This window comes from Chelon labrosus (assembly GCF_963514085.1).
Source record: "Chelon labrosus genome assembly, chromosome: 6".
NCBI lineage: Eukaryota > Metazoa > Chordata > Actinopteri > Mugiliformes > Mugilidae > Chelon > Chelon labrosus.
Genome location: NC_140342.1, coordinates 5,147,255 through 5,164,749, shown reverse-complemented (window position 1 = coordinate 5,164,749; position 17,495 = coordinate 5,147,255). Strand labels below are relative to the sequence as shown.

At 41.9% G+C, this 17,495-nt stretch overlaps 1 protein-coding gene across 2 annotated transcripts in view; it reads left to right on the top strand.

Moving 5' to 3' along the window:
- ctnnd2b (catenin (cadherin-associated protein), delta 2b) overlaps positions 1-17,495 on the top strand; it is a 125,253-nt gene that overhangs the window by 52,905 nt on the left and 54,853 nt on the right. The window contains exons 5-10 of one of the 2 annotated variants that reach the window (XM_084545844.1): positions 7,670-7,821; positions 7,980-8,153; positions 9,392-9,537; positions 11,215-11,459; positions 12,020-12,151; positions 15,492-15,735. In XM_084545844.1, the coding sequence (XP_084401970.1) occupies positions 7,670-7,821; positions 7,980-8,153; positions 9,392-9,537; positions 11,215-11,459; positions 12,020-12,151; positions 15,492-15,735 (1,093 nt within the window). Of the gene's footprint in view, positions 1-7,669; positions 7,822-7,979; positions 8,154-9,391; positions 9,538-11,214; positions 11,466-12,019; positions 12,152-15,491; positions 15,736-17,495 lie in introns of both variants that reach the window. The other variant, XM_084545843.1, reaches the window with a different exon arrangement.

The following is a 17,495-nucleotide window of genomic DNA, read 5'->3' as shown; positions in this document are numbered from 1 at the left end:
ACCTGGCAAGCATACCGCTGCTAAGACTGCTACAATACAGAAGTATGATTTGAACAAAGTGCAATAAAGATGAGTGACACTTGTTCGATATTGCACAGTATCTATTAAATTGCAGTGTTGAATTTCTTTCATAGGACAGGCTTCAGCTATTTTGAGACATCCACGTCTCATCCATCTTATTGCCTGACCCTTGCTTACTTTTTATCTGAGCTTTTAGACAAAAGAAACTTTCCCTTTTTCTAAATTCTGACTAGCACTTTGACTTGAATGTTAATGACACTGCATAACCCCACAACACATGCAAGATCAAGGAAGATAGCTTTAAATAACTAACTAGGTAACAGATATCACACTGCAGCTTTGCGTTAGAAAATTGCACACGCAACTAACAACTAACATATCTGCTGTCTAATATCTGACCAGTGTTTGGAGGCTAGTGTGGAAGCCATCGTTGCTAAGGCTAGCTGTTTCTCTTCTGTCCATCACTGCATAAAGCCCACCCAAACAATGTGACTTTAATCAGTTCCCAGCGGAGCGACTCCAGACCAATTTCAGTCGCCGGGGGATTCCACATAAACATGTACAGATACAGATATCTAGATACTTGCAGCATGAAAAGAATATACGTACATACAGTGCAAACGAAGAGATACTGTGTGTATGCACATGTCTGCAGAGCACACACACACACACACACACATGCGTGCTCACACGTAGCCGAATCCATGACTCTACTCAAGCTGCTGAGCAGATTAGTGCGACACAGCAGCAGAGTACATCAAGTGTCTTCATGCTTCATGCTGCTTCATGCTGGCGATGCTTGCCAGTGTGCATGTTAATCTGTGTGTGCGCGACTGTCTTGTACGCAGCTATTTGGGGATGTTCATGCAGTTTTATGTGTGCGTTCCAGACTCAACACGCTTCCGATGGGTGTCTAAAAATAGGCAACTGATGAAACATTCACGCTGGTCACAAAATTAAAGAAAAAAAAATAAATGAAAAAGAATGAGCTCAGGCAAGCTTATCAGCCATCAAGTCATAATGTGCACGACTGCGTTCATGCAGGTATGCAGATGTGACGTGTGTTCATGCATGATATCGCAGCACAGGAGTTAGCTGCGCATGCTGTATGTGTGTGTGTCTGGGTGTGTGTGTGTGTGTGTGTGTGTGTTCACTCAGCTCTGAACGGATATCAAAATGCACAGACAGAGACCTTCTTATGACACCCCATAACTTTCCTCCTAATACACTAATACACCCTATCTCTTCCTCACACGCACATGCACTCACATCAGATGGATGCAGTGGAGCCTTCAGTGTTTGCCATCTGAGCGATAATGTATTTATGAGGCCATTAGCTTCCCCGAGGGCTCCACTACCCATATGAAGCCCACCTAAAGTGGCAAACAAAAACTGTGGAAAACATCCCCTGGCTTTGAACACACACATCTGGTTTCATGTGCTAGAGTGTGCGAGTCCATCGGAAACAACAGGCCTGGAGGACGATCTCCTCTGTTGCATGATGTGTTTGCGTGTGCCCATGTGTGTGACTGTGCACGCATGTACTAACTAGAGATGAGCCTATACTGGACACACGGAGGCCTTGACCTAGTAAACTCCAGCCAACACCCTTAGCTTAATATCACATTTTAAATAATGCAGATTCACCAGCCACACTGCCTACAGGAAACGTTGGCTGTACTTTAAAGTGACTTTTCACTTGAGCTTTGTTTTCTCTCATCCAGAGTGACTCCTTTTTGCCGTTAGCTGCTGACTTTATCTGCCCAGTGCAGCGGATATTGGCCGCTGCCACTGGGATTTCTTTCTTCTTTAATAACCCCAAACAAGCTAAGTTTCTTTATGTCTCCTGTGCTTGGTTTGATTCCTAGACTGCTGGCTAAAAAAAAAAAAAAAAGCAACATCAGTAGAGACTTAAGGGACGGCCGCTGTTGACCGAGGACAGCTCAAGAACACTTTTATGCAGAGATCAGACTGCTGGAGATTTGAGCGGCCCTGTATTCATTCTTCTAAACAATTTGAGGATGTATTAGGCCTGGGAATTGCTCTGAACAGAGGTTAGACTCAGATTATCTTGAAATGTAAAGGCGTTTACAGATCCACTCTTAAACCTCGCTAACTGTTTGCAGACTCATCAGGGGTTAATGTCAAACACGTTTAATACTTTTGGACAGTTTTTCTGAAGAACAGATCCCTGTGACTGTGCTGACTGCGTCTCCCCAAACATTGTTTATTTAACCTTCGGCTCTTGTGTTTCTCTCTATAAAGTACTTCTTCCTCTGTTTCTTTTTTTTTTTTGGTTAGACTGGTGATTTGCAGACCAGCTAACTGGTGCATTGGCGAGTATTTTACATCCAATTCCCTGTGCGACCATGTGTCCAGTTCCCAATGCGATCGTGTGGATTATCATGGTACAGTGAATGCACTTTGATATCAGAGAGAAGAAAATCAGTGAAGATTGAAGTGAAGTGTGTGACGCAACCTGATTTCAAAATTGCGTAGGATTTGACAGCTCCTGTACCCTGAGCGGGGCATGAATAGCGAGTGCTAGGATTTTATTACACTAGTTACCATTTCTAGTGCGGTAAAGCTATTTTTCAGTGCAGTGAATCATTTGTCAGAATGGGAGCAGCAGACGTGGCTCTACTGTGTGTGCATCGTTGCTGAATGCATTCATCACTGCAGCTACTGGAGGACATCATCTTTTAAATAACATATTGGGTGAAAAAAAAAAGTTTCGTTTCTGTAATTAAAGCCGTTTATTAGGCACATCATTGCCATCATCCTTGAAAGGAAATTAATAAAGAGTGTTTCACAAATTAAACAGCACTTTAATAAGAGGGATGGGAGAGTTTTGGCTCACGCAGTGTCTCCCGTCCTCCTGTCTTCCGCGGATTTGTCAATTAATCTACCTTCAGACTTTATGGACCACCGAGGCGTGTTCACGGTTTACAGTCTACAAAACATCCTGTGCTTGTTTCATGTGTGTGTTTGTGCTGTCATCTGCGCATGCCTTTGTTTGCATGTTCACACTAGAACTAGAAACTAGAAACAATCCATGAGCAAGTCACAAAGATTGCTTAAGAGGCTTTGACTCTGTGATGAGCCAGTCATAAACTCCCTGGTGCCCTACGCAAAATCCTGCTAAGGGGCCCTCCTACCTTACCTGTGAGTCATGTAAACCGTTTAGCATCAACTCAGTCACACCTGACACCACAGTGCTCTGACTACTGCCCTCCCTTCTTTAGTATTTACTGGGAGATCTGCATCCATATTCCCAAGTATGCCAAGCTAGTCAATATTAAATTCATTATTTAATCAATGGTTGATCCATTGCATTCCAAAGTTGTGACTATCACTTGACTAAGAGACTAGCGTACTCATGGTCTTGTTTTAAAAGTATAGGGTGCTTTCATGCCCATGCAGTGTATTGTCTGGACTGGTTCCGTAGCGGGTTGCTGCTAGAAGGAGTCAGTTTAATTTTGTGCCCACGCATATGAAGACATGTTCATGTGTAACATGGTTATATTTCTGAGCAGAAGTTCCAACTAAAATAAAATAGAAAGACACTAATAAGTAATAAATCCTTGTATTTTACACTCACTTTTGTTAGGCACACCAAGAGACTGTAACAGCATTCCAGCTAGATTATCAAGATAGACAGAATAAAGACAGATGACTGAAAGCTACCACAGCTTAAGGCTATGTCATTACTGACATCAAACTTGGAGGGGAGAACACAAGTTTACCTGACTGCTGTTCCCACAATCCACTCTGTTCTCTATTACTAGGAGCATAGCTTCACTCTCACTGAAGTTACACACATAATGCCATGCTTTGGCATGAAATGGAGGCGGGGTCCTTTCAGCTATTTATCAAGCAGTATGTTTAAACCATAGGCTGTATAAACATGGATGAATGAACAGCTCTTCAAAAGTGAAGCCTAAGCCAGTAGAGCTCCCCCTGGTGACTGGCTGCAGTATAGGTCATTATCTCCACCTCCTCCATGTTAGTGGATGGGACTTATGCCAAGTTAAAACGTCAAAGAACACGTCAAATATTTTTTTTAAGGGTGATTGCAGTCATTTTATGTAGTTAATATAATACTGGTGCCATCATGAAGACTACAAGACTATGCTAACAACTTTGTGAAACAGCCCCATAGGGCTGTTAGAGTTGTAAAACATAATTAAAGACGCAAGTACAGTGTATAATCCAACATTTCCTTGTAACTGGTGGAGGTAGAGCAGAGCTCAGTATTAAATAAACGAAAACGTGAGTCAGTCTGGCGGAAATGTGGGCAGGTCATCAATATTGCAGCTCTGCGTGGCTCCACTCTCGGACCGCACTGCGCAGACTCTAGCTCCAAAATCGCAAGATGGTGCCGCCCGTATCCCCGGGAAACTAGCGTTAGTTTGGCCAATGCAAGGAAATGGGGATGTGTTGTCCATATTTATATACAGTTTATGGTTTAAACCTGCTGTTAACTTCTACAGCTCTGATCTAATGGGTAAACAAAGCCAGATATTTAGACTGAAGCTTTTTTCATTTTTTTGTTGAGAGCTGATTATGCTCAAATCATTTGGTTGGGCTTTATGCGGTGATATCGACAGCATTTGTTTACAATAGAATAGCTCTGATTGGTTGAAGGACAATCTCTGTATCAGCTGAAACATGCCACATAATGAAACCGCCTCAACCTGCTACTCTGTGTCATTACTGCCTGTTGGTTTTCTGATGGTTTTACAGGAAACTTTTGGATGATTTCCTTCTGGCAAAACCTTATTTATGAATGTATTGAATAAAAGTACAGGGGTCAAAGCTGTTTTCATTTCAGTATGTTAGTTTAGATGTTAGAATTTGAATTGAAGAGGTTAATAATTATATTCAATAATAATTATATATAATAATAATAATAATAGTGACAGCCATTAATTATTATATTAATTTGAGTGTTAATTTACATTTATCACTTTTCTAGTAGTACTGAGCAAAAACATGTCTGCCATATCTTTCAGACATCGGAGTTTCACAGGTTTGAGCTTCTCACAGTGTTTTCAACTACAAAGTGAGACATGAAGATCTGCAGAGTTTCACAACAAACCGATTCAAAGTACTTCTGAAAATAGGTTACATCCGTTTTCACAAATGGACTGCAGGCATGAAACATAATGGGCTATAGAGTTCGTTTGATGTTTGTAAGAGCCTGATTCATAACAGGGCATCTGCAGATCCTTAAAGGGAAAGTTAGAATTAGATTTTCCGAATTTAAGACCGTGATGTTTTTGATCTCGTAAGGTCTAAAATTTTGATATAATGCCTAAACACACAACAGTTAATTGTGTTTATTATCTCATGTATAAAATTATCTTGGCTCTCACTATGGAGCTCGTACAGTATCCGTGTGTTAAACATTTATATATATATATATATATTTATATATTTCTTTAACTTGTGTCTTCCAGCCCTAATGTGCATTTGCTTTGTTCTGGAAAGCCAATTAAGTTGTCTTGGTTAGGGGCAAAAAAATGAGCAGATACCTGGAATAAACTGAAATAAATGACTGACTTGATGACTGAGCTCAGCTAGGAGGTGTTTACCAGCAATGTATCACTGATTCCCACTGATTCGGTTTGTTTGCCACAGTTGACAGACGCCATTACAAGTGTAGATGATGTGTAATGAACCAGGGACTGAGCTGAGCCAATGGTAATATTTCACAAAATGGGGAAAGAAACAGCAAACATATCTACCTTGAAGGGATCTGTTTGGCTTTTGGTGGATTTTTGTGAGACGAACATCAGCGTTATATCTCCAGTGTGGTGTAAAAGTATGCAGACAGATTAGTGTAGTGTAACTTTGCCGCTGGATGTCCAATGCCTGCGAGAAAGAGGAGGGAGAGGGGTTAAATAGTTAATAAAGTTTATCTCCCTTTAATTTGAATCTGCTGTCCCCCTTAAAGGTCACCACTCACAGTTTGCAGTGGACGGGAATTTGCATGTCAAAGTCGCGATGATGAAGTGTTTGACTATGAAAGCTTTGGGCTAATCACTTTTTCCTTCCCAAGAAAATTCACTCATCACAATGCTGCTGTTGGAAGTAATTAATCTTGGTCAGCAATTTCACTGTCAAAAATGTTGCTGTGATTGGGTCCTAATGGATTTGAAGCAGCTCAAAGAAAGAGAAGGACGTCTTTGAATGGAAAACCTTGGGGGAAGGCTTGCTAGAATTGTGACAAACTTAAGGACTGAAGTTCCCCGTAACGTTTATGAGGAGCATTGGTAGACATATTGTTTTAGAAAGTTTGGACCCAGGCACAAGAAACACACAAATGAGACTGGGTGAAATACCATAAATCGGGTTAACAAAGTGGTAACATAAAGCACTGCCATGTAAAATCATGGAATCCAAAAAGTGAGTCCAGTGGAGTGAGTAATCCAATGGAATTTGGTCCAGTGAAATGTGCTCCAGAATACAATCAATCAAAAAATCTAAAAGAAGTCAAATACCAAGAGCCGGAAAACACTAGGACATGCAAAAATGGAACAGCAAGGGAATACCTGCAAAGAAATAGACACAAGGATAAGTGATGACCTAACAAAGGGAGAGGCAGGACGACATATACACCAAGAACTAATAAGGGAAGAAGACACAGTTGGGACCAAGTGGGAGGAGCAACCAGTCACAGAGGTGGGAACACAGACAAAGACAGGAAGTACAACTAACTTAAATATAGAAGGTAAAATAAAACAGGAAACAATGGAAAAAAAAACATAATAACAGAGAAAGTCTAAACCTCAATACCTGAAAGAACAGAAAAGGTTTAAAATGTATTTCTTGAACTTAGAAGTCCCTGCTAACCAAGCTAAGCTAATCTGTGAGCTAATCAACGTTGGCTAACAATGAGCAAGAAAGTGAACACATTCCCAAGCCCTTGGCAGCAGTGGATTGGATTGGATTATCTCACTGCATCCTTGAGGGAGATTGTTGAAGTTTCATTGTTCACTTTCTCTGCTAAATTATACACAGAAATATGGGTCTGGGAAAGAGAGACGCGAGTAAAGGAAGTGATAGAGGCTGAAAGAGTGGGAAAAGAAGTCGGGAAAAAAGAGAGTGTTATAAATCGAGGTCAGGATTTAGGGGCGACAGAGGATGAGAGCGGAGAGAGGCTGGAATAACATAGTAGGTAAAAAGCAAATGGGTGTCTTAATACTGGAGGACAGGGAATTCTATTTAATTCTATTTCAGCTTTCAATTTGCTTTCTTCTTGCCTTTTCTTCTCTTTGTTTCAAGGTCTGTTGCAAACCGACACAGTTATACTTATATTCATGTTCCTGCGGTTTTTCCCATAAAAGTGAAATACATTGTATAATATGTGGAGTGTAAACTGGGTTACAAAACGCCTTCAAGGACACGAACAGAACAAATCTATACACACAGACAGAAGTACGCCGCCTGAAAATTGCTCCTCTCTTACTCCTAACCAACATTCATCTATTCTCCTCACAGAGGAAAAGAAGGATATATTGAATTTAAGAAACCTTTGTCTGATCATGCGTTCCCTCAGTGTAGCAGCTGAGTGATCACATCCCTCCGTGGTTCTCATCAGTCTTTTATGCTTAATTCTTCTTTTTCTTTTTTTCCCCATTAGGACAAGGACTGCTGTCCCAAAGTGCGTTGCAGCTCAACAACCAGGATGCCTACGCTGCGGCTGGTTACCATAGTAACCAGGGGCTGACACTTGGGGAATCGGTCACAGGCCGCTGTGGGCAGGTCGGAGGGGCAGTTCACAGCTACAATCAGGTGCTTGTTTTATTTTATCTTCTCCTACTTCCCTTCTTTCTCCTATCCAGTGTCTTCTCCTTATCTCACGTCTTAATTCACGACTTTTCTCTTGCTCCCCCTCTGCCTGACCCCTTCCCATCTCACGTATCTCCCCCGCTCTCCTCCGACCTCGCTAGGTGACATCCAGCCGTGCAGCTGCACAGCTAGCCGGCACAGACTCCCCCTGTCAGTCCCAGAGAGACTCATTCGCCCAGCAGGCCCTTGGCAGCGCCTTCCACATGCCCACCGATGGCGGATCAGCACCTACTGGACCGCCCATGTATTACTCCTGCGCCACTTTGCCTGCACAGGTAGGAAGCCCTGTAAAGATTATTGTGAGCAGCCAAAGAGATGGGTTTTATGTGTAGATAATATTGACTCTAAAACACTGAATATATTATAGAAGATATACAGTTTCTCTTGAATATCAGTTACTCTCACCTTCAATAGGAAACTGACTTTTTAAAGTCAGTAGTTTAAACTTTTGCTCACTCTACTGCAGTATAGTCCTTTTATTTGGTGGAGAATCATGAAAGTTTCAGCAGGCGCAACAGATATAGTTATTGCTAACTCAAATTATTTTTTTTATCCCTTATTAATCAGCTAATTGTTGGGGTTGAAGCCAAATTACATGTCAATTTCTGCCAAAGATATAAAGAAAAAGCCTTTTGTGCGCAGATTTAAAACTCTGGGAACCACTTAACAAATCCTTCCTCTGACACATCAGTCTCGAGCTGCAGGATTAAACCACACAGATATTTTGTGGTGAACTGGCTTAGTATGAGTTGAATTTTGGGCCAATTTTGTCAGTGTGCAGTTCGGAGGTTTCCAAATTCAGTTCACATTTCAGCTATTGTGGTGGCAAATGAAGAGAAACTCATCCATTGTTGGTATTGTAACTAATAGTTAATAATAGTTATAAAATTAATAGTTCTAATATCATACTGTATTTGCAGTATTAGATCCTTATCTGGGCTGCACCATCAGTACAGCCACAATCCAATAAACATGCATATATGTGTGTGTATGTGTGTGTGTGTATATATAGCCTACATATTTTTTTTTCCTCCTGCAACACGATTAGTCTTTGGGCTCAGAGTTTAGCATTTTATCAACTGTGTAAATCAGATTTATCATATTTGAAGGCCTTTAGAACTTCTGGACCCCATTCATCCATAGTGTTTGGAAATATCCCCGAAGTTCTGCAGCTGCCTTGCAAATACTTCCAAAGCTTATTCCCTCAATTGGCACCAAAGGAAAATGCATGTTTAGAATTTTGAGGGAACTTAATTTGGCGGCCCATTGCTTGCAGCCGCATTTCACGTTCACTTGGTTGTAAAAGTTCAGAGTCATCCCTTCATGTTTGGTCTGATAACCCCCAGCTCTTCATCAGGATGTTACCACAGATTAGAGTTTCTGCTCTGTGATTTCCCAGCTCCGGGGGGAGTTGTTCATCCCTCTGAAAAATAATGATATGAATAAGGAGAGAAGATGAATATTTAAAGTGAGTGACATTCCCGTTTAATGAAGTACAAATCTTGCGTTACAGCGCGTGAGCTCCCCTCTGCAGGCGGTGGGATCTCCTACCAAGCTGCAGCGCCTGGGATCCGCCTCCGCCGACATGCCCAGCTACGCCACTCTGCAGAGGGTGTCCTCGCCCAAACAGTCACCCAGCCGCCTCGCCAAGTCCTACAGGTTGGTTTGGTTTCACTCTAGTTCAATAAAGGCTCACTGTTTGGAGCAGGTTACGTAATCATTTTACTATCCCCTAAGCCCAAAAGAATAGATCTGCAGGAGGTCGATAGGGCTGAGGATCAATACCAGTGGCTCAACAATTACTTCACATGTCTGGCTTTAAAAGACACACTCTGGCCTGTCCCCTGTTACACTGCAAACTTGTTCTGCTTGTATCTGTCATGTAAGACCCCAGTGCTGATGCTTTTGCTCCAGACTTTATTATACCTCAGCCTGGTTTAATTTGTACAGAAACAGGCAAAAAGCAATTTGAGTAGTGCCATGATGAGTGTTCCAGCAGATGTACTGCAGATAACATTTGAATACATGACTAAACTAAAAGCGTGTGGTCTTGGCACAACGTTCTGCCCTCATTTTGCATTTCTAATGACTGAATATGATAATTATTAGGCTTTTTACAAGGATTTCTTCAGAAATAGTCTCTTTCCTGCACCATAAGTTTTTCTCTACCCGTACGGGTCCCATGTATCGATTGGAAGGGTTTAGAGCTCATCTCATCAGCAATAAATCTTTGATGAAAGTCCCGAAGCACGGCTGTTTGCATTGAGAAACGACAAGCCCCCTAATGAAGTAGCAGACTGTTGGTGGGCCAGTCTTAACAAGCTCACGCTGTGTAGCCAAATGTTATTCAAACCCACAGAATGTTATTTTAAATTCAAGCGGCAATCCCAAAGTTGAATAGAATTAGGAAATTAATATTAAAAAGAAAACGCATTTATTTTTATTGATTTGTTTATATAATGACCAGAGATTAGCAATGCACCATGGAATGTATAGAGCCTGTCGAGCTAATGCTTTTTTGGAGTAACTGCGTGTGGCTAAGCTGTTAAATCTGGGTTAAAATAGTCATTTAACAAAAAAACACAAAGTGCATATTAACCAAGGCTCTGTATGATTTTGATGTTTAAGGTTGGGGAATGATCAGGGTTTTGTTTTTTCCTTTATTGGGCACAATTAACAGAGACTCTTACAGGATATCAACAAAACATAGGAGGTTATGTACGGTGTGTGGGTGCAAAGTGAATCTGGAAGGTATATGAATGTAAATGAGGACAAAAGAGATGGGGAAATGAAATAAATAAATGAGTGCATGAAAGAGAGACAAAAAGGAATAACATGTACAGAAATAACATGGCTAATTTATGGTGGATATATTGGTTATGGTATAGTAATAGTATAATAATGTGTGACATGTACGGCATAATACGAAAGCGGTAATTACTACAGTATTAGTGTAATAACCATGAATGATTCTATGAATACAGGTAGGTAATGGATGATGTGGTATGCAAACACACATACACATATATACAAACAAGGAAACAAAAGGGATGAAATTTATATTTTCACATTCACATACAAGGACCATTGGGAGCTCAGAGTGATGCAGCAGGGTTAGGTAGGGAAGGCAGTCTGTTATTTTTTTTTTTTACATATGGGTCTGAGCCGGCCAGGTAATGGCTGATCCATCACCATATCAGTTCCAAAACAGCCCTCAGACCCTGAGGAGCCTGTTCATTAGGGAGCTGTCAGTAGATGTAGGTCATATGGATGTTTGGAAGATTGTCCCAGAACTGGGAGACTTTTAAATGGATTTTGCACAATTGTTTGTTGCAGCACCTCATCGCCCATCAACATGGTGGCATCGGGTGCCGGCGGTTCCTCCTCCCCTCTCCCGATGTCTGCCTCCCCAGGGGGAAACCACACCTCGTCGCCCATCCACCAGCTCAGCTCCGCCATCGGGAGCTACGCCACCCTGTCGCCCACCAAGCGCATGCTGCATCACATCGGGGCAGACAGCTACAAGATTTCCCACGAGCTGTACGCCAACGCAACCCTGCAAAGGCCTGGTAGCCTGGCAGGTAGAGGTTAAGACAATTTAATTACTACTTTTCACGTGTGTTTGTGTGCCATCACGTCATGCCATCAAAGGTGTGAGGAAAAAGACACATTTTAAAATATATCCGATTACACTGGCTTGAGGTTTTATCTAAAATTTATTTCACTGCAAATGTACTTTTCTGAGCAGTTCATGAAAGAGATCATGACTGTTTCTGCTCTGAGGATTAAAAAAAAAAAGGTGCTTTGGTTTGGGCTTTTCAAAGGGTAGAAGGGAGTGTATTTATTATGTAGCTGGATCAAAATAACCTCAATGTGAAAATTTATTGCCATTTATTCATTATCAACTGTTTAAAAATGTACGTCATATTTCTACAGTGAAGACAGCTAAATACACATGAAAGTCTGAAACACAAAACCATTCATATTGTTTTAACAGTTGTTTCAAAGACAATACCGCTGACTAAAGTAGACTACATTTTGTTGTCTAATTAATCATTTGATGGCCCTGATATTCCCAGAGAACATTGTACATCAGACCTTTGGACACTATGTCTACCATCTACCATCATGTGTTCTCCAGGCTCCAGAGGTTCCTACAGCAGCCAGCACAGTCACCTGGGCTCTGAGCTGCGACCCTTGCAGTCCCCTGAACACCACATCGACCCCATCTACGAGGACAGAGTCTACACCAAACCCAACCTTAGAGGACAAGGTGAGCAGAGACGGGGGTATAGAGCCAGAAGTTAAGCGTTCAGATTGTGAAAGCAGTGTCAAAATACAGACTTTATTGAACTGAATCCCACAAGCAGGTGGATTAGACAAGAGGTCTGACGAATAGAGGTGAGCACAAAGCAAACACTTGATAACTCATTAATAAAAATAGCAATATTCTTTTAGTTCAATATTAACAAGATGAATGCTCAAATACAGCAGTTTTTAGGAGCATGGCAGAAGATACAGGCATTTGGCAGAGAGGTAAATTCTAATGAAAGAACTGCATTGTGGGAAATGTAGGTTCCGCCATTTACTGGGAGCTTGGCCCATAAGGAAATTAAACTTTGGCTATCTCTGCTTGTGCTACTTTAATTTAGCCGTTTTATTTTTATTTTTTTAATGATTCTCTTGTGTGTGAAATCACTGCAGTACCTCCAACTTTCTTACAACTAGGCAATTATAAAATTACTTACTAACTGTTAGCCGTATCTCAAAAACCATTTACGAATGTGCCTTATTAGAAGGCAGCAAAGGTGACGGGGCATAGCATGGAGGAGAATCTGAGATAATAGGGAGACTGTTAAGATGACAAGAAAAACGCTTTAAATAGTCCACAATTATAAATAGCTGCAGTGTGTCGTAATTCACCTGCTGAACCCTCTCCATTTAAAAAAAACTGCTAGTAGAAGACATCACATGATACCTTGAAGAAAGCGGCCGATCAAATAAACACGGCGTAGAGAGAGCAGCAGAAAAAGGCTCAGCCTGTCAGAAGGCAGCTGTTTTTTAATGGCGCAGAGGTATATTAAAGGCTGACGTACATAAGAGAATTCTTCGTTCCATCTGATCATGTAGCACTATTTACCAGATCAGGTAGGCAAATCCAATTGGGGTCTCAATAGCAATTTGTCTTTCAGTCACAGTCTGTTAACTAATTAGTTTCAAGGCTGAAAATTAATCTCAATTAATCCCATGGGCGTTAGCTTGGGTGCTTTGAAATCGAAGCAAATCAACCGTGTCCTAAAATGTTGTTGACACACTTGCCGCCGGTTCGGTCGTCTCGGCGACGAACGTTTCTGTGGCGAAAAATACGCGCACACGGAGAGAGGCTTATTATTGCAAAATACGCAGCTTCAGATTCAGACTGATTAAAAGATTCCAGGTCATTTCTGTAATGCTGGCCCTACAGTCCCACCAGCAGTAACGCAGTAACACGACACATGGTCTGTCGGATGCATTATTTTCAGCTGAAGCCTGGCTTTCAAGGTCACTTCAGATAGCTTCAAGGTGACAATCGGAGATGGAAACAAGCAGCAGCCACTTTACACCTGGCTTCACATCAAGGGTGAATTTCCTCAGACTTTATCGAGGTCCCTGTAGTTACCTCGACCCACACACACATGTACATGCATGCAAAGAAATGACCCGGCTCACCTCCCTCACAGCAAGCCAGCGTACTCGTGTTGACTATCACGCCCAAATGGTTCCTGAACTGCTGTTTAACAAGTAGACAATTCCTCTCTCTGTGTGAAGCTTGGAAAATGGCCTTTACTGGTGCTCTGATGGCTATCATAGTGAGTCAACCAACTGGGCGACTGCCCCGAAGCTCTGAACCCTTGCTATGTGGAAATTAGTCAGGGGTAATTTGATAAACTTAAAGTGTGTTCAGTAGTATGCACCACTGAAGCAGAGTAAAACAAATAGCTTATTATTCTGAGAAGTACTTGTTTTCCACACAAAGTGATCGTCTGGAGTCTTCAGTCTGGAAGCCAGCCCGACTTCCCCAGAGCACAACATTTTAGTGACGGAAAGTCCGGTCTGGGGTCACTCTATTTGGAACTGATTATGCTCCAGCAAAAATCTCCCGGGCCAATCAAATTGTTTCGCATCATCTGAGCGCCGTGGGGTTGAATTTGTTTACAACAAAATGTCCCTCATTGGTCACAGGACTGTCTAGTTGCCTGCAGAGGTATTTTTTTTTTCTCTGTAACGGCCGAAACACACCCCAAAATGAAATCCAAATGGAGTGTTACCAGACTCATACTGTTATAAGAATTGCCAGGTGAAAAGCACCAAACTCAGTGTGTACACTGAACATAAAGCAACAAATTAGCACAATTCTGGCAACAGCTGGCTGGCCTGTGTTGGCTCCAATAACAGACTTAACACACTTATTTAATCCATATAAGAACCAAGCTTAAGCTGAGGAGTGTGGGTTTATATCGTACCTTTCCGCCATTATAGTGTTACTCATCTTGCCCTACTGTACAACTGTACTTTCAGGGCAGGTATCTGATGAGGCATGGAACAAGGATGGTAACTCAGACTCGGGGAAAAAATGCCCTGAAAAATACTTCAGTAAAGTACTCAGAACACATTTCCACACTGTTAATATGATCGATCAACGATGAGCACACACAGTGATGTTGAAACAGGAATTGATTGTCATGTGAGCGTCATCTCAGTTGTCAAAATCTTTTTTTTTTTTTTCATTCTTGTTTTCCTTCCTGGTGAGATAATGTTCCAAATAACAGCATGGCCTTTCCAGTCAAAAACCAACAGATAGATTAACCTTGGAAATATGTTGCAGTGATGTCCTCCGTTGCTCCTAATTCAACACGGATATGTTCAAGTTAACTCAATTTTAAAATGTCCAATATTCATATGTTTCTCGTTCAGTTGAATGTTTGTTGAGGCTGAGTTGGGTAGCTTCTTCTATTTTATTCACTACTTCGCACTTGATTTTGAATTCAGTTTATTTTATTTTAGTGCAGTTAATTCACATTTCCAAGGTAGCAACTTAGGATCTTAATTTGACCAGGCTCTAAATGTCTGGTGGAATTAGCCGAAGCGAATTTAGGTAAACTGGGTAATCCTGCTATTCTTTTAAGGCTTTTATTTTATTTTTTTATTTTTTATTTTTTGTCATCACATAAAGTCTTTCTGTGCGATGTTTACTTTTTGCATGTCTGACTTTTCTGCTTCTGCCTCTTTTGTGTTAATACTTTTGGGATTATATTTTTTAACTGAAACATAAGATGGTTTGGTGAGTTCACATTTTCGCCTTCAGTTTCCTCACCTGTTGTGCTTCTTTGTTGCTCTCATTTTTCGTTTCATAAGTTTTGTTCTTATTCTCCCCCTTCCACACATTTTCTTTTGTGCCGTTTTGCTCCACTGGTGCTGCTGTCGTTGTTGCTTTCTTGTGTGTGTGTGTATGTGCATCCTCGTGTTGGGGTTCCCTGCCTCTCCTCGGCTACGTCAAACCCCAGTGGTGAACCAGCTGTACCAAGAGGTCCTCAACTATCTGCTATGTCCCTACGCTCCTCTTCCCACTTTAGCCCCGCCTTCCCCCGGTGTCGATCCAATCCCCTTGCAGCGAACAGGAAGCCAGAGCGCCGCGGGCACCTTCCAGAGAGGCAGCTTCGCCACGGGAGGCGGTGCGGCTGACTATGCCAACCCGTACCGCACCCTGCAGTTCTGCCCGTCCACTGAGTCGCCTTACAGCAAGTCGGGCCCCACCCTCCCTCCTGAGGCCGCCCTGGGCCGGTCCCCATCAGTGGACAGCATACAGAAGGATCCAAGGTGAGAAAAAAAATAAATGAATCTTTTTATTCTGAATCAGCACTGGCTTGTTGATGAAGCCCTTTGTTCTGCTCCCTTTTCCACTTTCACTGAACTTACTGAGGGCCAGATTCACCAAATTAAAAATGATTATGCAAGAAACTGTAAAGATTGAATATGGGAAAAACAAGAGTTCAATTAAAGGCCACAACATTGTGTCAAAGACTGAAGCGTGACATGGTGACGCCAGCATTTTTTAGAACCTCGACAGACATCTGACTGTCAGGATTTGACACTTGAGTGCAGTTAAAAAAAAAAAAAAAAAAGGCTGAATCTGGGCTTTAGTATGAGGCACACATCACGCCACATCGTTCACTGTCCTCTCTAGTTTGCCTTGGGTTTGGGCTTGTTCTAACTGCCGCACAGTGTGAATGCCTGCGCACACCTCTAGGTCCAATTTAAAAGTTTACCATCACTTAAGGAGTGAAGCGCCTCTCTGTCAGTGGCAAACAGCCGCGCTCTGTGCAGTAAGCAGACGAAGATAATGTGGAAAATCTGCCTTTAGAGTAGGAGAGCTCTGTGTATGAGTGTGGGTGTGTGTCAGAGAGAGAGAGAGAGAGAGAGAGAGAGAGAGAGAGAGAGTGAGTGACTGACAGATGAAAAATACTGTAAGAGAGACGCATCCAGAGACGGCGTAATAGCTGTTTTTATGACTCCTTTGTCCTAGTTAAAATCAGGTTTGAAACATTATTCCAATTCTGTCTTGGATTTTCATCTTCTTTCTCACTAATGACTGCACAGACTCGCTGTCAAAGATAGAGGCAGCCTAATTAGAGTCGACGTGTCTCTTTGTGACTCTTCAGCTCAGGTGTAAGCAGCACATATATTTTGTGTTCTAATTTAATAATTCTAAAGAGGATGTCACCTTGCACTGAATTGCTTTTTATAATGTAACATCCGGAAACTAAAAAGTATCTTTCTGTGTCATCAGGACAGGTCACTCTTGTTGTTGTTGTTGTTGTTGGAGTCATTGCTCTTTCCTTCACCCATTGTCCAAGTGTTTTTTTTCTCTGGGCACATTGCACTCGCATCGTCTGTTCACTCTTTTGCTCCGGCACCATTGTTATGTAGCTTCAACACATCTGCACTGCCACATCTGAAGGTCTGACTTGTGATTTGCATGGCATTTTGCTTCACGTTCACGCCATGCCCTCTCAACATCTGCAGCTGTTTGAGCTGCTCGTTGTCCTAGCCGCGCTAAAGGGAGGGTCCCCAAAGATTCTAACCACACAGGAACTTTCTGATCCCACACTTGTCAGGTTTTATAAGCTCGCTGCTCTGCTGCAGTTCCTCGGCTCACAGGGGAAATGTTTGTGAAAGTAAGTTAAAGATTAAGCCTTGTGTTATACTACATCTTTCTTACTGTCAACAAATCCCATTATAAACCATTCATTAGTCGGCCAATATTTCTACCTTCCCTGTCTGCTCTGTGACACGTCAAGCTGCTGAGCACATTAACCTGTAAAAACAAAACACTAAAAGCGATCTGCAGCTTTTAGCAAGCATGTGTGGGAACTGCAAGACAGTTTAGTTGGGACTGAGATAAAGTGCATTCTAGTAATGAAGGAGCATGTCATCCAGTGCGATGGTGCGGCTCACAGATGTGTTTTTAATTTGTAGATCAGCAGTCTGTGGCACACACCAAAAACATATTTAAAGGTTGTGGAGAACACTGCTGTATTTGTCGCTTCGTGGGATTTATTGACAATAAGAGAAAAGTG